Source organism: Impatiens glandulifera, chromosome 2, assembly GCF_907164915.1.
Source record: "Impatiens glandulifera chromosome 2, dImpGla2.1, whole genome shotgun sequence".
Taxonomy (NCBI): Eukaryota; Viridiplantae; Streptophyta; class Magnoliopsida; order Ericales; family Balsaminaceae; genus Impatiens; species Impatiens glandulifera.
Genome location: NC_061863.1, coordinates 59,087,341 through 59,113,366, shown reverse-complemented (window position 1 = coordinate 59,113,366; position 26,026 = coordinate 59,087,341). Strand labels below are relative to the sequence as shown.

Sequence of the window (26,026 nt, the reverse complement as noted above, 5' to 3'; positions counted from 1 at the left end):
ATTTGGTATGAAATTATAACTAATTTCTCGTTATAATTTTTATTAATATTAGATATAACTTATTATTATATAAAATATTAAGTATATTTTATTTAGTTTTAATATTATTATTATATTTAATATATATTTTTAAATAGTTCAATATTTTAATTAAAAAATATTTATTTATTTTTATAATGATAATTTTATTAATTATTAATTTATATATTTACTTATATTATAAATAATAATTTTTTTATTATAATTATTAATAATATTTAAAATAAATAAACATAATTTATAGTTTATATTATAATTAATTTTTTATATGTTAATTAAATTTACATTAATTATTAAATAATAGTACAATAATTTATAATAATAAATAATATTATTTATAATATAAATAAATATAAAATAATAATAATAATTAAAATTAAAATTAAAATTTTAAATTAATATTTATACGACTTATACTATATTCTTATATACTAATACTATATATCAAACACAAAATTATAAACCATATACAATTTATATCATTTCTTATATTTCATACCAAACAACAATAAATAACATATACAATTTATAATACCCTATATTATTTATACATCGTTATAATTTATACCTCTATATAACTTATACCCTAAATAATTTGTATCACGTACTAAACCCTACCCGTGTGTTTGGTATGGATATAAGAGGGTATAAAACTATTGGTATAATATAAACTATACCAATAGTATTTTAATATGGTGTTTTTTAGAATTTTACTATTATTAATTTATACCTCATATTTGGTATAAAATTATAACTAGTATAGGGAGTACAACACTTTTTTATAACACTTAATTTTTAATTTCTCGTTATAATCTTTATTAATATTGGATATAACTTATTATTATATAATATATTAAATATATTTTATTTAGTTTTAATATTATTATTATATTTAATATATATATTTTTAAATAGTTCAATATTTTAATTAAAAAATATTTATTTATTTTTATAATGATAATTTTATTAATTATTAATTTATATATTTACTTATATTATAAATAATAATTTTATTTTATTATAATTATTAATAATATATAAATTAAATAAACATAATTTATTGTTTATATTATAATTAATTTTTTATATGTTAATTAAATTCATATTAATTATTAAATAATAGTACAATAATTTATAATAATAAACAATATTATTTATAATATAAATAAATATAAAATAATAATTATAATTAAAATTAAAATTTTAAATTAATATTTATACCACTTATACTATATTCTTATATACTATATATACCAAACACAAAATTATAAATCATATACAATTTATATCATTTTTTATAATTCATACCAAACATTAATAACCTATACAATTTAATAATTTATAATACTCTATATTATTTATACTTCGTTATAAATTATAACTCTATATAATTTATACCCTATATAATTTTATCACGCCCTATATAATTTTATCACGTATCAAACGCTACCCGTGTTTTTGGTATGTGTTGGGTATAACACTATTGGTATAGTATAAACTATACCTATAGTGTTTTTTTTTTAGAATTTTACTATTAGTATACATTATACCTCTATATAATTTATACCTCATATTTGGTATAAAATTATAATTAGTCATCTCTAATACAACAATTTTCTTATATCAATTAATTTTTAATTTTTCGTTATAATCTTTATTAATATTAGATATAACTTGTTATAATTTTTAGTTTTAATAATATTATTATATTTAATTATTTTTAATATATATATTTTAAAATAATTCAATATTTTAATTAAAAAATATTTATTTATTTTTATAATGATAATTTTATTAATTATTAATTTATATATTTATATATTTACTTATATTATAAATAATAATTTTATTTTATTATAATTATTAATAATATTTAAATTAAATAAACATAATTTATCGTTTATATTATAATTAATTTTTTATATGTTAATTAAATTTACATTAATTATTAAATAATAGTACAATCATTTATAATAATAAACAATATTATTTATAATATAAATATATATAAAATAATAATAATAATTAAAATTAATTAATATTTATACAACTTATACTATATTCTTATATTAGGTACCAAACAAAAATTTATAAACCATATAAAACTTATAGCATTTCTTGTAATTCATATCATATCATTAACCTATACAGTTTATACTACTTTATATTAGTTTATATTACTTTATATTATTTATACATTGTTGTAATTTATACTTTTATACAACTTATACCCTCTAATTTCCTTTTATTAATTTATGTTTGAACTGGTAGAATTGGAATTGTGTTATTAGAAATCTTATAATTGTAATTTAGAAGGAAAAGAAGAAGATTAAACCTTATTCTTTTCTTTTGTAATTTTATTATTATTTGTACTATAAAATAATTTGATGGATTTTGAATTTGTGTTATTCTCTTGTAAGTACAAATTATATTCATTAAGTTTAAAATAAATTTAGAATGTATCAAGTTCAATTCAGTTTATGAAAAAAATATATATCAGTTTACAAAATTTATACAAGTTTTATAATATTTGTATAATCTACTATAATTTTTGGGTAGTTTTAATGAATTTGTTAAAATGACCTTGGATTGTGTTAACTTTCATAATCAAGTAGAAAAGATTGTGATTGTGTAATGCTTCTGAATATGAGAATAAGAAATGAAAAACGTAATGGATCTTATGGGGCCATCTCTCGATCTTATTAACTGATACAATATACCTCTTTCAAAAATAGTCTTTAAACTATTGATATAATAACACAAATAAAAATAACTTTATAATTAAAACTATTTCACTCTAATTAACAAGTTATCTAATATAACTTATTACAATTCTTATATGACATTCTCATGTGTACAGACTCAATCAAAACATAGGCATTCCTATGTGAACATAACTTATATTTATTTTAATACACTTCCTTCAAGATGATCATCTTTAAGGTTCATCTTGGACAAAAGGGTTGAAAACGATTAGAATCTAAGGCTTTGGTGAAAAAATCAGCAGCTTGGTCTTGTGTGTAGACATGCTTAGGAATAAGAAAACCATCTTTAAATTTATCTCGAACAATATGACAATCAATCTCCAAATGCTTTGTTCTTTAATGGAAGATTGGATTTTCAGTGATGTGTATAGCAGACATATTATCACACCACAAGTTAATCGGCAAAGGGACAGTTTGTTGGAGATCATTTAGGATATATGAAATCCATAGCAGTTCACATACCGTGGAACCACGACTTCTATATTCCGCTTCAGCACTTGATCTCGAAACAGTCGCTTGCTTTTTAGTTTTCCAGGAAATGAGTGAATTCCCTAGTTTGATGCAGAATCCTGTAAGAGATCTTCTGCTTACAGCACAATTTCCCCAATCTGCATCTGAAAAAGCCTCCAAACACAAGTTATTATTGAAAGAATAAAACAGGCCTAACGATGGTGAACCTTTTAAGTAGCGAACCACTCTAAGAGTTGTCTGCCAATGAACAATATTTGGCTCATTCATGAATTGACTGAGTTGCTGTACACTATATGTCAAATCAGGTCTAGTAAAATTCAGATATATAAGACGTCCAATTAACCGTCTATATTTCTCAGGATCTTTCAACAATTCATACCCTTTTTCTTTAAGTTTAAGACCTTTAATCATATGTAGAAATTATGAATAAAAGAGAGAAATTTTATTGTTTTGTGTTTTTGTTGTTTTGATTCTTACACAAGACATTTAATGCTTAAATAGTAAAATTACATTTGCAGAAAAAGAAATAATTAGATAGTAAAATCATGTAATTGATAATAAACGGTCAATTAGCAAATCAATTAGTCTAATTGATTGATTTACAAATCAATTAGTCTAATTGATTGGCTGACTTTCTCAATATTCCATTATTAGAATTATTTTCTTCCGGGATAATTCTACACTCCCCCTCAAGTTGGGTAGTAGATTTTGAGACTGCCCAACTTGTCGAATACTTCCTTGAATCGTCTTGGTGAGTATGCCAACCACCTAATTGCGGGATGCAACGTAGAGAGGTGTAATAGAGCCTTCGCAGAGATTGAAGAGGGTGTTGCCGATGAATTGTTCATGACATTTTTTCAATTTGACTTATTCAAAAATCATGATTCACTTAGTTAGAGGAGTGGCTCTTGGCTCTTGGCTCTTGGCTCTTGGCTCTTGGCTCTTGGCTCTTGGCACTTGGCACTTGGCTCTTGGCTCTTGGCTCTTGGCTCTTGGCTCTTGGCTCTTGGCTCTTGGCTCTTGGCTCTTGGCTCTTGGCTCTTGGCTCTTGGCTCTTGGCTCTTGGCTCTTGGCTCTTGGCTCTTGGCTCTTGGCTCTTGGCTCTTGGCTCTTGGCACTTGGCACTTGGCTCTTGGCTCTTGGCTCTTGGCTCTTGGCTCTTGGCTCTTGGCTCTTGGCTCTCTTGAAGTGAAAAAATGATAATTTTTGGACAGATCAAATGTTGAAAGAAATTTGTCGAGACATGAAAACGACATTTGCCAAAAAAGGAGAAAAAATAAATCTGTCGAGACACGAAGACGATGCTCGATACAGATTCGACTGAACTATGGAAAAAAATGAACTGAGATTTGTGATAATAATTTTAGAGAAATATAAGATTATAGAATCATTTGAGTTCTCCTCCAATGGCTATTTCCACCATTGGAGGAGGCAGCGGAAGTTGTGAACAGGTTCCTTCAAGATAGAAAAACCTGCTCTGATACCATGTAGAAAAATAAAGAAAAAGAAAGAAATTTTATTGCTTGTATTTTTGTTGTTTTGATTCTTACACAAGACATTTAATGCTTAAATAGTAAAATTACATTTGCAGAAAAAGAAATAATTAGATAGTAAAATCATGTAATTGATAATAAACGGTCAATTAGCAAATCAATTAGTCTAATTGATTGATTTACAAATCAATTAGTCTAATTGATTGGCTGACTTTCTCAATATTCCATTATTAGAATTAGACTAAAAGAGAGAAATTTTAATGCTTAAATAGTAAAATTATGAATAAAAGAGAGAAATTTTATTGTTTTGTGTTTTTGTTGTTTTGATTCTTACACAAGACATTTAATGCTTAAATAGTAAAATTACATTTGCAGAAAAAGAAATAATTAGATAGTAAAATCATGTAATTGATAATAAACGGTCAATTAGCAAATCAATTAGTCTAATTGATTGATTTACAAATCAATTAGTCTAATTGATTGGCTGACTTTCTCAATATTCCATTATTAGAATTATTTTCTTCCGGGATAATTCTACATCATATGAGTCTTTTCTGGTTTAGAACACAACAATCTTGTTTCTTTTAAAATATCAAGAACATATTTCCTTTGATTCACAAATAATCCTCTATCAGTTCTAACAATCTCAAGACCAAGAAAAAAATTGGCTTCTTTAAGATCTTTAATTGAAAATTTATTATCAATGAAAGTCTTACAATCTCAATATCATTTAAATCATTTCCACATATTAATATATTATCTACATACATCAATAAGATAAAAAGGAAAAAGCTCTTCTTATTAAATGAAAGACTAGAGTTATATAGAGGCATAAAAGCACTCTTACAAATAACCCCCCAAATTATCCCAAAACTAACATTCCAACACTCCCCCTCAAGATGAGCCTACGAACGAAAGATATCCACAAGGCCCATCTTGTCACATAGTCTCGACAATTCTAACGAACTAAGCCCTTTAGTGAGACAGTCAGCCACTTGCTCTCTAGTAGTTACATATCCTAGTTTAAGTAGTCCGCTATTCAGTTTTTCCTTGATGAAAAATCTGTCAATCTCCACATGCTTGGTCCTGTCATGCTGCACAGGGTTATTAGCAATGCTAATAGCTGACTTATTGTCGCACCACAGCTTCATTTGTGCCTCTTGGTCCATTTTGAGCTCCACCAACAGAGCTCTCAACCATATCATCTCTGCAACACCTAAAGCCATAGCCCTGTACTCTGCCTCGGCTGTGGATCTCGCAACTACCGACTATTTCTTGCTCTTCCAGGAGACCAGATTGCCTCCTACAAACATGCAATATCTAGACGTGGACTTCCTGTCATCGGCACAACTAGCCCAGTCTGAATCATAATATCCCTCAATACTCAAATGCCCATTCTTGCGAAAGATCAACCCCTTGCCTGGTGCACTCTTCAAGTATCTCAGGATCTGGTACACCGCATCCATGTGACCCTCCCTAGGGTCATGCATGTAGCGACTCACCACACTCACCGCAAAGGAGATGTCAGGACGAGTGTGGCTCAAATAAATCAAGCGACCAACTAACCTCTGGTACCTCTCCTTATCAGCTGGCTCTCCTGCCTCAGCACTTAGCTTAGACTTTTGATCGATCGGGGCCACCGCAGGCTTGCACCCAAGCATACCTGTCTCTGTAAGTAAATCCAGCACATACTTCCTTTGAGATAAGACAATCCCCTCTACACCATGAGCTATCTCAATCCCAAGGAAATATTTGAGTTTCCCCAAGTCTTTCACTTCAAACTCCTTACTCAACCTCTTCTTCAATAATGCAATCTCACCCTCATCATTACCAGTGATAATCATGTTGTCCACATACACTGCCAGCATCGTAATGTGAACTTCATGTCGCCTGAAGAACACTGTATGATCTGCATTGGTCTGCCGGTACCCCATGCCTACCATAGCCCTCCTAAACCTGTCAAACCAGGCTCGAGGGGACTGCTTCAGCCCATAAAGAGATTTATTAAGTCTGCACACCTTACCCACTACGGGTTGGGCCGTACCATCGGCTGTTCGAATACTCTCAGGGATTTCCAGGTGAGTATAAGAAGAAAATTCTCCAACAGTACCCGTAACATGTCTGGAAGCACCAGAATCAATAATCCATGGTGAACCAACGGTAGATATAGAGGCAAGAGCATGGGTGTCACTAGTACCTGCAATTGAATGAGCATAAGTGGCAATGTTACCCGAGGTAGATGCATTCTCTGCCGCACCTCTTCCCTTTCTCCTAAGAAGTTGGGAGTAGGATCTCAAGAGCTCCTGATCCTCCGTAGAGAGCTCCTCCTCCTGCACACCATCTCCATTATCTTCACCTGCTACCATCAGGTTTGCCCGATAGCCCCCTCTTCCACCTCCTCTGCGGCCACGGCCACGACCACGACCGCGCTCACTAGACTGACCACGTCCACCGGAGTTCCTCGCCTTTGGTGACTTGGTGCAAGCCGATATCAAGTGGCCTACCTCTCCACAATTGTAGCACTCCCGGGTCTCACCTCTAAACCTGGAACCACCTGAGTTGGAGACAGCTAGGGCTGACTTCACCCCTGGAAGTCCCCCTGCCCCGGCCTAGAGCTCAATCCGGGTCTCCTCCTGTATCATGACCGAGACTGCCTCCTCAAGCGAGGGAATCTTCGGCTGAGCCAATAACATTGCAGTCCTCTGCTCAAAGGTTGGGGCCAGACCTCTGAGAAACCCCATGGTCCTATCCTGCATGCAAGCCTCAGTCTTCCTGCACGCAGGATCAGTGCAACACAATGTCCTCGTGCAGTAGTCATGATCCAGCCACAAGCGCTCCAGCTCTATGGCATACTCCTGAACAGTCCTTTCCCCCTGTACACAAGCAGCGATCTCCCCTTGGACCTGGTAAACCCTCAGGTTGTTCCCCACTCCATCATAAGTCTTCTTCAGCTTCTCCCAGACACACCGCACATCCTCCATACCATCAACATTGGCCGCAATCGGTGTAGTCATCGAGTTTAAGAGCCAAACATACACCAGCATGTCAATGGACCTCCAATCATCCCATGCTGGAGTACCCTCAACCGGCTTAGTAACCGCTCTAGTCAAGTACCCCTCTAATTTCCTCCCTACTAGTGTGTATCGCACTCGACGTGACCAGCGCAGATACGAAGCTGGACCATCGAGTTTCACATCAATCGGGGGAAGCTCCACCCTAGGTGCTGGTGCGGGTGCTGGTGTAGGTGCTGGGGTTGGTTTCGGTGCCGTGTCACTGGAGGCAAAGCTGAATGCTCGCATCAACATTGCGATCTCATCACCACTCAGTTTTTCCAAGGCCTCTTTCATCGCAAGACCCATGTTCGAACCCTCACCTGTCATCGATCCGACTCTGATCTACACGAGATTAAGTCAAATCTTCCTTCTTCCCCAAAACCACGATCACACGATCTTTAACCCGTAAGATCTAAAACTCATTATCTCGAACTTCTTCCTCTTCCTTTTAACCCGTTCTTGATCTCAAAACATCAAGAAGACCAGATCCAAACCCTCACCGGCGGGTCAGTTCTGCCCCTAGCAAGGCGGCGGCGCCCCTGGTGGGCGGAGGTCCTGATAGGGGCGGCGGAGGTCTGGTGAGGCCGGCGGCTGTTGCATAGTTTTTAGATACAAAACCCTAGATCTGAAACCTAGCTCTGATACCAAGTAGTTTTATATAAAAAGGAAAAAGCTCTTCTTATTAAATGAAAGACTAGAGTTATATAGAGGCATAAAAGCACTCTTACAAATAACCCCCAAACTATCCCAAAACTAACATTCCAACAATATATTATCTACATACATCAATAAGACAATAATTCCTTTAACAATATGCATGATAAAAAGATAATGATCATTTTGAGATTGTTTGAAACCAAATTTAATTAATCGATTTGTACATTCCAAATTCCATTGTCTTGATTGAATCCATTGTTTTGACCCAATTGTTTTTTTTCCTTTTGGAAGATCAACAATCACCCAAGTTCCATTTTTATCAAGTTCTTTCAATTCATCATTCATTGCAGATTGCCAAGCATGTAATTTGCTAGTTTCTGCATAAGATTTAGGCTCATCAATACATGTTATGTTCATAAAAAAATCTTTTTCATTTGTTTTGTATAAATGATTAATAAATGGGAAAGTATTATGAGGGCAATTAGACTTAGAAATATGCATGATGTATACTCCATGTTGGTTTTGTTCTAACTCTCTCACTTTTCCTAACTAGATTAAGTTCATCATTTTCTAAATTGTCAATAGGACTATTTGTGTTGAAATCACCTCCTAAATTTGAACATTCTGTTTCAGAAAAATCATTCTCAATCTCATTTGCATAATAAGATATTGAAGTTTCATCTTTTTCTATCACTGTTTTGTTTTCAAAATTTTGACAATCTTGTTTCTTTTTGTTTATTCTTGACTCAATTATACTTTCAGTTTCAAAAAAGTATAAATTGTTATGTAAAATTCCCTTTGCTAAAATTTTATCACATTCAAGGTCCTGCAACAAACAACATTTGTTATTGAAGACACATTTTATTCCTTTAGAGTTCAAAATTTGTGAAACAGAGATCAAATTATAGTTGAAGTTAGAAACATAAAAAACATCAAAAAGTGTGATTTCTTTTGTTAATTCAACAACTCCAGTATAATTACCAAAATATTTGTACAATTTGATAAATATAAAAATTGGTTTAACCATTTCAGTTAAATTAGAAATAAGAGTTTTATCACAACAAACATGATTGCTGACTCTTGTATCAATAATCCAAAAATGGTTTTTGATTCTGTTTTGGTTTGAGTTTAAAATTGTGTGATTGTCACAATCAAACTTTGTATTAGAATATGTTAAAGACAAACATGCACTATACTTGTTGGAAGAAGTTTCAGCTTTTGAAGATCCGATATCACTAGTTTTCTGAAATCGCTTCATCAAATTAGCCAATGTTTCCATGGTTTCTGCAATCAATGTTCAATGTTCTTTGATCTCCTTGTTCTTAATTTTCCTTTTTTTTATTCAAGATCAAAGGGTGCTACTGCCATGTTACTGAATTTATTTCCTTTCTGATCTCATTTGTTTCCTTTCCACCAATCAGGAAATCCAACAATTCGAAAACATTCATCTTTTAAGTGTCCTTTCATTCCACATTGAGTACATTGTAGTGAGTTCTTGAATGCATTTCCTTTACTCTGCCTTGAATCATTAGATGTCTTATTTCTTGCAAAAGACATTGCCGAATGTTCATTTGATTCATGGTTAACATCACTAATCACTCTCTGTCTTTGAACAGATAATAATGCTGAATAAGCTCGATTAATATCAGGTGCAAGATCAGAAACAAGAATATGATTTCGAATGTTTTCATATAAATTATTTAATCCTGTAAGAAACTGAGAGAGTCTTCTTTTTGTGTCCTCCTCCTCAATTTGATCAGAAACTTGTCAACATTTGTTAACCCTGATCTTACATTCGCATCTTGGAAGTGGATTAATACAACGATACTCATCCCACCATCTATTCATAGTAGAAAAATATTTTTCAAGAAGAGAATCACCTTGCTTTAGTGAGTTTATGTCTTTCTGTAACTGGAATGAATTTTGTTCATTCTTGACTTGATATCGTCTCTTAAATTTCTCCCATAGCTCCATGGTGGTCTCAGTGTGAACAAAATCCTCCTTAATGTCTGCACGCAGTGAGTTTAGAATCCAAGAGCGAACAAGTGAATCTTCTTTGTTCCATTTGTATCGATCGTCATCGTTATTTGGACAAAAATCGAACCATCGATAAACCCTTGTTTGGATTTAGCGGTAAGCGCAATTCCAACACTTCTGCTCCAACTAAGATAGTTTTGCCATGTAAAAAGTGAAGTCACAATTGCCCCATACCTGGTTGATCGTTGCTTCCCACATAAAGAAATTCTTCTTCAGCTTTCTTGGCTCGATTTCTTTTCTTCTTATTTCTCTTTACTTTTTGTTTTTTCTTTGAATCACGTTTCTTCTTCTTATCTCCCTTCGTCTTGCCTAATAGTTTTTCTTCCGGATCTTGATCTTTGCTCGATTGTAGCTGTTGAGTGACTTCTTTTTCCGAATCCATCGTAGTATCTGATGAACTAGAAGAAGACCTAGACGAAGAATTAAAATTAGAAGAAACTTCATACTACTCTAATACCATGTTAACTTTCAGAATTAAGTAGAAAATATTGTGATTGTGTAATGCTTCTGAATATGAGAACAAGAAATGAAAAACATAATGGATCCTACGGGATAGCCCCGATCTTATTAACTGATACAATATACTTCTTACAAAAATAGTCCTTAAACTATTGATATAATAACACAAATAAAAATAACTTTATAATTAAAACTATTCCACCCTAATCAACCAGTTATCTAATATAACTTATTACAATTTTTATATGAGCATTCCCATGTGTACAGACTCAATCAAAACATAGGCATTTTTATGTGAACCTAACTTATATTTATTTTAATAGATTGATAATTAAAAAAAATAAGTCTATTAAATGAGTGATTGTTAAATATATAGGATTTTAATGAAACTAGTAGAACTTTTTAGTCGGTATAAACATGATTTTAGTTCTTTATCCATATTCATTATTTGAACTTCTTCATAACAAACTTAATAAAAAATAATAACATTAATAATTAAAAATGCTTCTTACAACTATATTAGAATCAATCTAATTAATGTGATATTTATTCAATAATATCACAAGATAACATTAATTAGCAATAACATTAGTTAACACATTGAGAATCAGATATAAAAAAAATTAAAAATGATATAGATAATGAGTGGTGAGAAAAAAAAGAATATTAAAAGAAAATTTAAAGGATCATGGTAAAAAAATAGTGTTTCTATATATAATAGATTATGGATTTTAAAAATAATCTAAATACTTATTAAAAAATCATAAAATCATAATAAGTTATTAATAAAATTGTCTAACTCAAACAAAACAAAACAAATAATATATAGTTAATATCAGGTTAAATACCATATTCTTTATTTATTTTGTATTTTACTTTTAATTTTCAATAAGTTTTAAATTTATTTTAAATAATTTTTGTACTCCACAAAAGAAACATCGTTATTAATCTAAGTACAAGAGAGTAAACTTAAATCAAATGTTTATTTATTGAGATACAATAACTTTCTTATATTCTTTCATAAAATGATTTACAAAATAAATAAATAAATAATATATATATATATATATATATATATATATATATATATATATATATATATATATATATATATATATATATATATATATATATATATCAAGTTATTTTAAAATTTTGTATAAAACTTATTAACATTTATTATTTTTTATAACATATAAATATTAATTTTGCAATAAAATTAATAATAATAATAAATGAAAATAATATTTAAAAAATAAATAAATAAACATATAATATTTATTTCATATTTTCACATATTATTTTAAATAATAAATAATACAGTATTTTTAAATTATAATTTTATTTTATTTTAATTATAATTTTATTTTTTAAAATAATTGATAATATAAAAAAAACATATTTTTAAATGAAAATTTTATTTAGAAAAAAAAAATAAAAGTTCTAATATATATATATATATATTATTATATACCATTTTAATTTATAAATATAATTCTCATTATAATATATTATTATTATTTAAAATATATAAATATTTTTTCTATTACAATAATTTCATAATATTAAAAATTATTATATACTTTAATAATATTTTAATTTTGTAAAATTTTATATTTTTTAATAAAATTAATAATTATATTTTAAATTTGTAAAATTTTATTTTTTTTAATAAAATTAATAATTATATTTGTAATACATTATTATTTAATATATATTTATATATATAGAATAAATTGATAAAAAAATTAAAGTAATAAGAATTAAAATTTATATTTATTTTATTAATTATTACCTATTTACATTTAAAACTATATATTTGAATCTCATAAGAGCTAACCGATTCAGAATTTTTATTACTAATAAAATGTAATAAAATTACAAAAACTTAAATAAAAAAAATGAAAACAAAAATTTTTAATTTACATATAATAATAAATTTATACAAAATATTGTAGAAAATTTAATATTATAAAATTTTGAAAATATATTATATAATATTAAATATAAATTAATAAATATTTTTTAAAATTATATAATTTATACATAATTCTTCGTAAATTAAATTATATAACGAAATACATATTTTAAAATTTTCAAAAATACATCATTTAATAAATTTAAATTTGTTATCTAATATATTATTTAATTAAAATGTTAATTATTTAATATAAAACTAAAAAAACAAAATATTTTTATTATTATTTTAACTAAAACATCAGTAATAATAAATTTATTTTATACTAATAAAGTGATATATGTATTGCTATTATTAATTTGATATAGTATATTAATAATAAACAATTTAATATAATTTTATTATTTTAATAAATATTTTAGTTTTTAAATGATACAATTATTATAATTTATTGAAATAAATTAAAATTAAAATTTAATTTATACATATTTTCAAAAGTAAATTATATTTATTATAAATTTTATAAAATATTGTTATGAGTTTAAGTTTTACCTTATTTAAAAAAAATATTTTTTAATTAGGGATTTTAGTAAAGATATAATTATTGAGACAGAGTTTAATCAAATTTTGGAATTTCCAATGAACTCGCAATTCACAGGGGTTGCTCGTCCGCCATGGATTCCGGTTCTACGTCCGGTGAATCTACCGACCAGCGGATTTTGGAACACTGCGAACGTAGGGGATTGTTTAAAGGAGCTGCGCGATACCATAGCCCTCGCAAAAGCTGTGTTAGTATTCATTTTGGTTCAATCTAAATTTGCTACATATTTTGTCCTTCATACAACATTTCTAATCGAATTCAACATGAAAGAGAATCCTATTAGAGCTGAAATTTCACATATTGAATATGAAAGGTTTACTGATTCATTTCAGGGAAGAAGAGCTAGAGGCATTGGTTAAGATTAAGAGCGGCGGAGAGTCTTCTGCTGAGGATTCATCGCTGCTCTCTAAGTTTCAGGACGATAACAGAATAAATTTAGCTACGCAAGACCCACTCGGAGTGGAAGCTTCCCAAGCTCTGATTAGAAATCTAAGAGCTCAACTTGAGCCTTTTAGAGTTAATACCGATGATGCAAGTGGTGGGTGGGAGGTAAAATCTGCTGCAGTGAGATTTGCTAATAAAATGCACAAATGGAAAAGAAACAAAAGATGGAGGAAGAAAAAGAAGATTCGAATTGCTGAAGATGTCAAGAAGGTTTTCATAAGCTTGTCATTTAGTTATGTTTAAATTTGGTCTATTTCATTGCTTATACACGAATGAATTGCGTTTAGGAGCGTGAACGGTTTGACCAAGCAGATCAAGAAGCTGATGAATGGAGAGCGAGGGAGATTGCAAATGATATAGCTAGACGAAAGGTAGTAGTGGTAGAATCAGGATAGATTAAGTAACTGGTGTCTATCTGCAGACCTCGGCTTTCAAACTTTTTTGTGTGTGGCTTAAACATGTGATTTGCAGGTTGAGAAAATGAAGGAAATTGCAAAACTTAAAGCAAAAGAAGAGAAGAAAAAGCTAGAGTCAGAGGTAAGGATGTATAGACAGTAGGAGTAATATATTTGCACGGCTAACTGTACATGTGTTGTGGTTGTTTATGTGGCTTATAACATTACAGGAAGATGTATATACTTTTCTATATCATCTACCTCAGCTCAGTTTCTTGTATATAGAAGACTACTATTTCTAGCTGTTTCAAATTTTGAACTCAGTTGTCACAAGAATCAGCAAGGATTCTCTCTTTAGTTATTTATATCCAGTTGCAAATTTGATTTGTTAAGATTGAGTAACTGTTTTGCACTAGCTATGAATCCTGTATTTTCAGTGATTTGGTGATGTTAGCTCTTCCTTTACATTCCTACCTTCTTTTGAAAACTGAGTCTTAACTTGATGTCTGCTTTCCAGCTTGAGCTTGTATTAATTGTTGAAAAGCTTCAAGAACTGCGTTCCATCAGGATCCAACGTTTGACAAAACAAGGTATTCATATTCACATACATGTTCTAATTTTTGTTTGATTTGACTTGAATGTTTACGGTTTTAAATGCTTGCTCCACCTTGTAATTTATAGATAAAAGGGTTTGCTTTAGTGAATAAAGTTATGCATAAAGCTTATACCGAGGCTTATATTGGGCTTAATGTTTTTGTTGCTGCAACACAGGTCATTTTCTCCCTGAGGAAGATGACAAATTCCTTGAAAGAGTTCGAGCTGCAGTTGAGGAAGAAGAACGTCAAGCTAAAGCTGCAACTGACACAGAAGCTGCTAAAGATGCAATTGCAACTGCTGAGGAAACAAGAAAAATCACTGAAGGGCATGGTTCTGAATTAGAACATAACAGTATTTATGATGGTATCGCGAGTAAGCATCTGGACACGAATGTGAGTGAAAATAAAAATGTATCATGTGCTGTCAAGCCTGTCATTGAAGATCAATCAGTAAAGCAAAGACCAGAGGGACATAGTTACGGTGGAACATATGGATCGAATGCAAATTTGCCGGTTGAGTTTTATCATTATTATCATGGCAGCAATACTGATATAGGGACTCTGATTGAGGTAATCTTTTTATAGTAGGCCTGGATATAACTAAAAGTTATATGTTTATTGTCATAGTTAGAGTGTTAAGTTGTGTGTGAAAGTGGTATTGTGTTTGGATTAAAACATGGCTAATTGAGTTTCTCTGTTACCATTTATAGCTTAATAGATGCATGCTTTATGGTATCTCTTTGCCTGTTTTGTTTTCACATTATCAAATAGTTGCAATTAACATATCCCTTGGCTACTATTGAACTTGCTCCATTTTTTGGTTTTAAGTTATGTCCAATTACAATTTTTTTATGGGACTAAACTTGACTTCCCCATTGTTATGCAGGTTAGACGAACATGGGATGCATATATAAGACCAGGTGGAAGGTGAGCCATTAGTTACATTCAAATATTTACGATTACAACTTTTAGACTGATAAATCAATATCATATTTAGTCACCGCCTGCATAAAGAATGTCAAACACAAATTTACTGCACATATGCTATAAAGAATCAATTATATGCATATATGATACATTAGTTACATGCTAACAAGAAGCCCTTGTTAGAAGTTGGAATTGAGAATATGAAAAATAATATATTTTTGTAAGTTGGAATTGGACTTAAACATGAAATAACTTCAAATCCAAATTTTTTGTTTGGTTCAACCCAAAATAATGTGAAATCCCAAACAACCCAATCTAAATAATGAGTTGAGTATTTGGATTTTACCCAAATTATGATCTTGTAGATCATAGGGTTATCTTTATATAGCCTTGCAAGATATTGGAAATGGTTCTTAAAACACTCTTTACATATTTTCCATTGCCCAACACAATGAAGTATGCATTTTATCTTTGTTAGCCGATAAGTCATAAAGCTTTCCGAATGTTATCCTCTAAAGTCCTTAAGTCAGTTAGATTTCAATTGATTAAAACATCCACAAAGTGTGTGGAATTTGTCATTGTTGTTTATATTTGTGAATGCAGCCGAATACCAGGGCATTTTGTTCAACCACCAGCTCCGACGGATGAAATATGGGCATCCTATGTGGTAAAGCCTAAATGAAAGGTACTTGCATACAAAATTAACAGGAAATGAAGTTTGTGGTTGTGGATATTGTTGGTTTGTCTGTAAGTTCGTATAATGAGAAGATGAGAGCACGAAAATGTGGCCGAGACATGAATGATCCATTCCTTGCAGATGAAGGAGCTACAACCTGTTACAAACTGAACCTATAAAACTTTTTCAATTTGGTCATTGAAGCTATTATATCTTAATAATATCTAAGTGTAAGTTATTAGAACCATTATTGATGTTTTCTATTTGACACTTCATATTTTAGAGTGATGTTATTATTAATGTTACTGTCTATATGTGTCTCTAAATTAATATGGTTAGAACAATAAATTTGATGGCAGAGACAGATTTTATGTCCTTATATTTATTTTATTATAATATTCAAATTTTTATTATTAGCCTAGTTATATTATTTAGTAAAATTACACTTATGAAATGATGCTTTATTATTTTAGTCAACTTATTTTGGGTATATGATCATGCTACAACTGTTATAATGTAAAAATGTAGATTTGTTTAAGAGCCCATAATTGTGCAGTCAAAACACAATTATATTTATTTTGTATAATATTTAAAAATATATTAATTGTAATTTGGTAAAAAGGACAAAACAAACTATTTTAAAATATACAACCATACAATAAGCGGTTCGGTCGGTTTTTTCATCGAAAAATTCATCACAACAATGTTGGGTTTTCAAAATCTTGAAGCGTCTCGATTCGGTTAGTTATAAAATTGGTTCAGTAGTTTAATAGTTGAAAAATAAAAAAATATATAAATATATATAATTTATTAAAGTAGAAAATAAATCAAATAATAAATTTATAATATATAAACTAAAAGAATAAAAAAATTGATTCAAAATTTTATTAGGAATAAATTAGATAACAAATCGATTTAACTTAAAAGAAAAATTATTAGAATATTATTAAATTTAACAAAAAAATCAAATATATAAAATAGTATCTCTCAAGATTGAAATCTTTTGATAAAAAATAAGCAACATCTTTTATTTTTATCAAAACACTATTCATATTTAAAAAATATCAAAATACTTGTATATTGTATATACGGTCGTTCGATTTGTCCGTCGGTTTATTATTATCTAAATCGTAAACCGAACCGATCATGACCGTACAGAAAATTATAAACCGATCAAAACTCGGTTCGGTCGATTTATAATTATTTCGTTCAAGATTTTGGTTTTTTCGATTTTGCTTACCCTACATTATGTAGTTCTTGAGCCATAAATCATAATCATGCATCAAACATGCCCTAATTAAAAGTTAGGATTTCATATGAAAATTATTTTAATTATTAGAATTAATTTTATTTTTGGCTGAGATTTAGTTATTAAAAGTTTAATATTTAAAAAAACATTCTCAGTCAAATAAACAAATGTATGTGAAATGGTAACAATATAATTTTAATATTTTCTGAATTGGTATTTAGAGTAATTTTTCCATGATCGAATAATTTTGTATATCAAAAATATTGTATCAAAAATATTAATTTTTGTTGTTATACCAAAAAAATAATAACATTTATTTATTTATTTATAAGTATTATATATTTTTAATTATAAATATTATTTAGGTATTATAGTCTAAAACGATATGATATATATGTCTTTACCATGACATAGGTATAATAGTTTACCATTTTGTTGGGTATACAAAAAAAAATAATAATATTTTCGATATTATATGTACAATATTTTTGATATATAGAAAATGTTATAATTTTTTAGGAATAAAAGGAGACGGATGATAATCGCATTTCCATTTAGATCCACATTGACAATTACATTCCTCTTAATGACCAATTAATGTCCTAACAAGTTCTAGAATTCTGTTGAAACGACCGTTAATTTCATTTTATTGGCATCTTTGTAAACTTCCCCTGGTTCAGAAAGAACGAGTTAACAACAACGATGGTCATTCCCAATTGAGATTCGAGTTTTATCATACATAGATAGATCCGATGGCCCATTTCTGAGGACCGACGACATCACAAAAGTCTAGCCAAAAAAGATTAATTTTGCCGATTCGTCTTCTTCATACCTACTCTTCTTCTTTCCCCGAACGAACGTTACGTTTTTTTATTTCTTTATTTCCTTGGCAGCGACCATTCAAACCCTAGATCCGCCTTATTTGACAAACTTGAATGCCAATTCATTGCTCCTCTCTTGTAAGTCACAGTTTTCATTTCTTTGTCTTCATCTTCAATCGTTTTCGTCTTTGCTTCCGATTTCTCGATTTTCTATGTTCTGTTGGGAGCTTCAGATTTGTACATCAACCATGCGTATTGTTGTGGTCTAATTCTTCCTGATTTTTAATGTCAGATTTCTGGTATAGTTTTTGTTAGTTCTTCAGCTTATGATGTAAATTACAAGTATGCAGAACAATCCCACAAAACTGACAGGCTTGAAAACAAAAAAAAAAAATAACTTCTTCTGGAAGTATATGAGAATGATTAACTGTTTATATCTAATGCATTTATGGAACATAGAGATTCCAAAAGCAACTTCCCTTAGGTTTTCATCTCCTGCAAGCAGATTGTATTTTGTTAAATTGTGTTGCTTAAGCTTTCAAGTTCTTTATTTAGAGATTATATCTGGTTTCAGAAATAACACAACTTTCCTGGCCTGACTGAGCTTGATGATTGAATGGCTAACCCTAACAAGCAACAACATATTGCAATTTTCACTACTGCAAGTCTTCCATGGATGACTGGAACTGCAGTCAACCCTTTGTTTCGTGCTGTTTATCTTGCTAAAAATGGAGACAGAAAAGTCACCTTGGTGATCCCATGGCTAACACTACAAGATCAAGCACATGTTTATCCTGGTAATATCACATTTAACTCACATTTGGAGCAAGAGAATTACGTCCGTAACTGGCTGGAGCAAAGAACCGGCTTCACATCTACTTTTCATATATGTTTTTATCCCGGGAAGGTAAGCAGCTACGTAAACTGTAGTTTGATTTGAACAGTTTTTCCTTGTCGATTCACTGCAAATATATTCACTTTTCTTTTCTTTCTTGGAATCACGTCTAACAGTTTTCTTTAGAAAAAAGGAGTATCCTTGCTGCGGGTGATATCACAGATATTATCCCTGATGAAGAGGCAGATATTGCTGTTCTTGAGGAACCCGAGCACCTTACATGGTACCATCATGGGAAGAGATGGAAAACAAAGTTCCGTTTGGTTGTAGGGGTTGTCCACACTAATTATATTGAATATGTTAGAAGAGAGAAGAATATGCTGCAGGCTTTGGTGGTGAAATACATCAATACCTGGGTTGTGAATATTTATTGCCACAGAGTAAGTTTCCTGATAATAGTTTGAATTAAACATATGCTTCAGATTTTTCTGAGATGTTATAGATGATAGTCTTCGAGCTTTCTTGATATAGATATCTTTTTAAAAAATAAATGGATATTTGATAAACATTGTTTGATGAAAAAGTTTATTATTTGGGTTAAATGGCTTTGCATTTAATATTTTAATATTTTGGTTGATGGTATGAATTATTGACGATTAAATAATAGGTTAATAACCCTTCAAACAAAAGGGCTTTTCTTATTCAAGTTAACTCTTGTTTCTATTCTAGACATCCATGCAAATTGCTCCTTTTTGTGAAATGTTAAGTTTGTATTTATAGGTTGTTGCAAATTGATGTGTATTTATCAATGGGTTTTGACCATATGTACTTGTTATGATGAAATGGCAGGTTATACGGTTATCGGCTGCTACTCAGGAACTTCCAAGATCCATTATATGCAATGTCCATGGAGTAAATCCAAAGTTTCTTGAGATTGGAAAGAAAAAACAAGATGAAAAACAACAAGATGGGGACAAGGTCTTCACCAAAGGTGCTTACTATATTGGTAAGATGATATGGAGCAAAGGCTACAAGGAACTTCTTAAACTCTTAGCAATCCATCAGAAGGACTTAACTGGGCTGGAAGTTGATTTATATGGAAGTGGAGAGGATTCATATGCAGTTCAGGAAGCTGCCAAGAAGTTGGAAATAACTGTTAAGGTTCATCCTGGCAGAGACCATGCCGATCTCTTGTTTCACGAGTAAGTATTTCCCCCCAATTTTGACAGAAAACTTGAGGCCTTGTTTGATCTTGGATTAATTGAATAACCAATCATTTTCTCATCTCTTTTCCAGCTATAAAGTATTCGTGAACCCCAGCACGACAGACGTTGTATGCACAACAACAGCCGAAGCACTAGCAATGGGGAAAATAGTGGTTTGTGCGAATCACCCATCAAACGATTTCTTCAAGCAATTCCCAAACTGCTTCATGTACGACAACAGCAAAGGATTTGTTGAAGCTATACGGAAAGCACTCAGGGAAGAGCCGACGCCATTATCTGATGATCATAGACATGAGCTGTCATGGGAAGCAGCTACAGAAAGGTTTCTAAAGGCTGCAGAGCTTTCAGACGAGCAGAAGCAGCAACCCCAAATTCCAACAACCCAAACATCAAAGAAATTTGGGAAGTCAACTTCGAAGACATTCTTGTCAACGTCTATGAGCTTTCAAAAGAAGATGGAGGATGCTTCTGCTTATTTACACCATGTTGGGACAGGGTTTGTGAAGTTGGAACCGGATCAAGAACAGCGCAAGGAACTTGGTTTGGCGGCGGGTGCTTCTTCTGCTGCCAAAAGGGGTGGATCTCCAACCTGATGATTACAATGATTGATTGTTGTTAAGCTTATCTTTAAATATAAATTTTTATCCTCTCAACAAAGCTCTCTTTTACACAAGGATCTATAGTTTGGTTCTTGGTTGGGAGTTCGAAGTAGACAAAAAAAGGAGACATATTTTAAACCTTAATAACAGATGGGGTGTGGGTGGCAGTTATGGTTTTTACAATTGACATACTTTTATGCAGATGTTTGTTGCCATCAGATCCGGTTCTTTTCTATAATAATTATGCTGACTCAATAAATTACGTGCTTGTTAAGAGAACCATAAGTTAATACATTTTGTACATTTATATTTTTTGTTCTGGAATTCGGATATGAATTCAAATGAGAAACATTATTAGATTCTGAATCTCAAATTTTCAAGCATAGCATAGTCTCATCTTGATATGTTACTGGATCCATATTTGAAAACTAAACCGATAAATAAACAAAAAAAATACAACAAATTTGTGGTTTTCCTGCTAGTTGTGAAATGGCGCTGAGAGTGATATCTCATGGATTGTTATAGAGAAACAAGTTCCCAATCCATTAAAACTAACACTCAAGAAACTTTAAAGTACGTAAATGAATGAATACATACAATTACAACAAATTTGCGGTTTTCCTGAAAGATTTAGATTATAACCTTCAATATTAGCAGATTGCTTACAAATTGCAATGCAGTATATTTGTAATAGCTGCTATTTGCATTCGATACTTTACAGGATTGTTGTTGTGCCTCTGAAGAGAATCATCATATCACTTCTATAGGCCTCAAAAGGTGAGCTATCAACTAGCAAATCAACATTGTTTCAGCTGAAAACAAATCAAATGACTTAATAATTAAGGATCAATCTGAGAACTATCACTACCTATTAAGAACCATAAGACCAGTATTGCAGTTTAGTTTTTGCTCATTATGAGATTATGCAAATTTTTATAAAAAAAAACACTTACAGAATAGTTAAGATCTTAGTACTCATGAAAATACAACATCAACAAATGCTTCAGCATCAAAGGGCTGTAGGTCTTCTATGCCTTCACCCACACCAACAAATTTTACAGGAATTCCAAGCTCATCAACCACACTGACCTGCCGTCATTCAACAATCATGAATTAAAATAACTTTTACAGAATTGCAGAATTGCCTTAGCTTTTACAGGAGATAAACCAGTTTTTCTATTTATAAACTACTAATTACCATACTACCCCTATACTGTTTCTATTATATCCTACTACACCCCAGTTATTCTTAACTATGTAGTGAAAATTCAAGATGTAGATTACTTGATCTACAATCTAAGGGAATTATTAAAGAAAAACTTTGGACCCATTGCCAAAAACAAGACAGCTAAAATAAAACTTGAATTGATTGCAAGCATACCACACAACCTCCTCTGGCACTACCATCAAGCTTTGTCAAAACCAAACCAGTTATTCCAACTACCTGCCAATTTTAGAAATTAATATTGTCAAGCACAGAAACACTATAACTAGACTAGTAGAATTAAATAGCAGCAGCATTATTTGTTTGGAAAAGTTGGTGGTTTGTGAAAAAAGTAAATCTTAGTGCAGAAGGAAAGAGAATGAGAGTCACATCATTGAACTCCCTTGCTTGTGGAAGCATATTCAACCCAGTTGTTCCATCTAGCACCAAAAGGATCTCCTGTAAAAGTTCATAAGTTGTTGTCTGTAAAGCATGTTATGTACATGTAACAAATATATTCAATAATGTAAATATCTCATTCATGATCCACATTTGTATAAAAATCAACTTGTTTAATGCTTGCAACACTCATTGAACAGCAAATGCAACAGTCGTGAAGTATAGATAAAATGTAATTTTTTTATGAGACTTGGGTCTTTCCCTAAAGGCTAGCACAACATCCCATGACACCCTCCACCACTTCAATCAAGGTGCATTCAGTGATAGTTGAACTTGAGACCTCGACCTCCTATGTTCAATACTTTTACCACTTGAGCTAGCCAGGCCGGGTTTAGATAAAATGAACATAGGTCATATAATAACTGAAATCAGTTCCATTCTTTTAGAAATATTTGGGCTTTATTATCTGAAAACATGTTAATTCTCTCATAAAAAAATTGTCCAACATGGTGTAAACACAATTCAGACTTACATTCGGTGCACCAGAAACAATTTTACCAATAGCTTTTTTGCAAGCAATCAATTCTTCCATCAGGCTGTAGTTAGTGTGTAAACCTGCAAAATAAATAGGTCTGCCACATTACCATTAGAACACATTACAGGTGATCACATATTATTTGAAGTTCTAATGCTTACGCCCAGATGTATCACACAAGACAACATCAAATCCTTGTTCTTTGCCTCTTTTCACAGCCTGTGTAATAACTTCAAGATGATGTTGAAACAGACGTTATGAATTGATTATAGGTTTGCAAAAGTTTCATCGTAAATAACATTTTCTAAACTAGATATGAAAGATTTGTAATCTACCCGTTGCTGCTTTGGCGTTTTCCTTTTCAGCCACAACAATCTCACACTCTGTCCTCTCAGCCCAAATCTCCAGTTGATCACTGGCAGCTGCCCTAAATGTATCACCTGCTGCAAGCAATATCTGGCAATTTCAACAGCAAAAGGGGAAGGGTTAACTTACTGTCATTCCCAATAATTTCAAGGGTTAACTTTGCTGGTCTTTTAGACATAACCCAAACCGTCTTAGAGTGGAAACCACCAAGGCATTAGGTTGCTGATGTCATTGGCCACTTCTAGAGATATCACTACTGAAGAACTATTTAATGGAAACAAGAGCAGGACCAATGTTTCACCTTGGCCCCTTCCTTCTTTAACCTATTTGCCAGCTTTCCTGCAAAAGAAATTACCATAGATAAGGTTTCCTAATCCCTCCATATATTATATACCACATATAAGTTCATAAATTATAGATTGTAAATCTCTGATCCTGTAATATATAAAGGAATCAGTGTCTTACCAAGAGATGTTGTCTTCCCACCTCCATTAACGCCTACAATCATGATCACGGCTGGCTTCCTAGTATAGGACACAAATTCTTCCAAATTAAAACACCACATGGAAAGGCATGAGAACATCAATATTAAAGTAGCACGAACCTGAAACCAAGTTGAAGCTCTGTTTTCATTGATTTCTTAGTCAACAAGTCCAGCACACTCCTTTTCAAAGCAGTCTACATAGAAGAACACAGTTGTATAAAGAATTTTACACTGGCTTTTAGGCATATGGATAATCAGGAAACAAGGCCAAATGTAATTAATTACCTTGATTTCGGTACCTGATTTAAGCTTCCCAGCATAAATATCATCTCGCAAACTCTCCACAATCTTAATAGTAATCTTCGGTCCAAAATCAGCTACTAGCAACGCCTTCAATATGAGATAAAATCCAAATTTCCATACATTTTTAACATGGACGAATCTTCTCAAATCTCAATTATACATAATGAAGAGAAGCTAAAATGGCAATCAATTAAGTTAAAAAAACAGTAGGACAAGAAATTCAGACCTCTTCTAATTCATCAAGGACGCGATCGGTGTCAGAGAGGTTCCAGTAAAGTAGGAGCTCATCGATCACTGCCAAGTTGTCCCGAGTCTTTGTGAAGCCAGAAAAGAGCTTATCAACGTCGCTTTTTGCCTTCTCCTTGATCAAACGGCCCAGTCGGGTGAGGAATCCAGTCTGACCAGTAGCAGAACATCTGAACCGAGAAGAACAACAATGACTGGTCGGAAGTGAAGGAAACCGGCCGAGAGGAATATTGAAGACTTTATTAGTAGAAGGAGCATTTGAAGAAACTGGTTGCATAAGTGAGAAATAGTGACGAGATGGAACTGACGCCATTACTGTGCTTTTCTTTACCAGCTCCAAGAGTGATGAAGGAAGGAGCAAACCATCATAATGAAACTGGATAACGTCGGGAAATTTGATGGAATAACCCTCATAAAAGGGGAATTTCCACTTTTAACAGGTGATTAATAAGTTTTTCATTTTTGACCTTTTGCCAAGGTAAAAGGTCAGTTTTACCCTTTATTAAAAAAAAAAAAAAAAAAAAATTTGATTTTCATTCTCCCCGTCTTCCTTTCCCTCGAACCCAGTTCTCCTTTCACTCCCCCGTCTTCCTTTCCCAGTTCTCTCTCTCGTTTCCAACTTCGAAGACGTCCTCTCCCTCGAACCCTCCCTCGAACCCCGACGAGCTCCGACGACAAACAAGAGCCCCCGACGAGAATCTCAACTCAAATACGTCGAATGTGAGTTTATCTTCCCCGTTTCTATCCTAGTTCTCCGTTTTATATCCATGCATGCTATAATGGAGGAATGGTTTAGGGTATTGTTTAGGTTTAGGTATGTGTTTAAGTTTAGGTAGTGTTTATTGTTTAGGTTTATTGTTTAGGTTTAGTTTTGGGTTTAAAACGCTTCTGTCGAAGGCTGTTGCAGGGTTTTGGGTTTATTGTCGATGGCGACGATGCATTTTCGCAGGCGACAGTGCATATGTCGCAGACGACAGTGCATCTGTCGCAGACGACAGATGCATCTGTCGCAGGAAGAATACACTATTCGCCTGCGACAGATGCACTGTCGTCTGCGACAGATGCACTGTCGCCTGCGACAGATGCACTGTCGCCTGCGACAGATGCACTGTCGCCTGCGACAGATGCACTGTCGTCTTCGAAAAATGTCATATTTCCTTTAAATTAGTGGTATTTACTTTCATTATTCTGACTTATTGATTTTTTGCAGATGGCACCAACCAAATGT

At 31.6% G+C, this 26,026-nt stretch overlaps 3 protein-coding genes across 4 annotated transcripts; 2 read left to right on the top strand and 1 right to left on the bottom strand.

Moving 5' to 3' along the window:
- The first annotated feature begins 13,510 nt into the window (after positions 1-13,510).
- LOC124925745 (U11/U12 small nuclear ribonucleoprotein 59 kDa protein) lies at positions 13,511-16,813 on the top strand. The gene is made up of 8 exons (XM_047465825.1): positions 13,511-13,680; positions 13,826-14,147; positions 14,225-14,308; positions 14,409-14,474; positions 14,850-14,922; positions 15,104-15,498; positions 15,815-15,855; positions 16,459-16,813. Exons 1-8 carry the CDS (start codon positions 13,532-13,534, stop codon positions 16,535-16,537), a joined length of 1,209 nt encoding a protein of 402 aa, XP_047321781.1. The 5' UTR covers positions 13,511-13,531; the 3' UTR covers positions 16,538-16,813.
- A 1,639-nt stretch (positions 16,814-18,452) lies between these two features.
- On the top strand, positions 18,453-21,502 carry LOC124923768 (digalactosyldiacylglycerol synthase 2, chloroplastic). 2 transcript variants are annotated; one of them, XM_047463738.1, is made up of 5 exons: positions 18,453-18,739; positions 19,176-19,508; positions 19,613-19,876; positions 20,286-20,638; positions 20,733-21,502. In XM_047463738.1, exons 2-5 carry the CDS (start codon positions 19,218-19,220, stop codon positions 21,253-21,255), a joined length of 1,431 nt encoding a protein of 476 aa, XP_047319694.1. In that variant the 5' UTR covers positions 18,453-18,739; positions 19,176-19,217; the 3' UTR covers positions 21,256-21,502. The 2 variants fall into 2 exon arrangements, with proteins under 2 accessions (XP_047319694.1, XP_047319695.1); XM_047463739.1 differs by lacking the exon at positions 18,453-18,739 and adding an exon at positions 18,767-18,900.
- A 281-nt stretch (positions 21,503-21,783) lies between these two features.
- Positions 21,784-25,181, bottom strand: LOC124923769 (cell division protein FtsY homolog, chloroplastic). The gene is made up of 12 exons (XM_047463740.1): positions 24,779-25,181; positions 24,535-24,639; positions 24,370-24,443; positions 24,231-24,289; positions 24,067-24,104; positions 23,735-23,855; positions 23,561-23,629; positions 23,397-23,479; positions 22,856-22,924; positions 22,643-22,705; positions 22,215-22,350; positions 21,784-22,073 (listed from the first exon to the last, which is right to left on the bottom strand). Exons 1-11 carry the CDS (start codon positions 25,109-25,111, stop codon positions 22,237-22,239), a joined length of 1,128 nt encoding a protein of 375 aa, XP_047319696.1. The 5' UTR covers positions 25,112-25,181; the 3' UTR covers positions 21,784-22,073; positions 22,215-22,236.
- Positions 25,182-26,026: the final 845 nt, after the last annotated feature.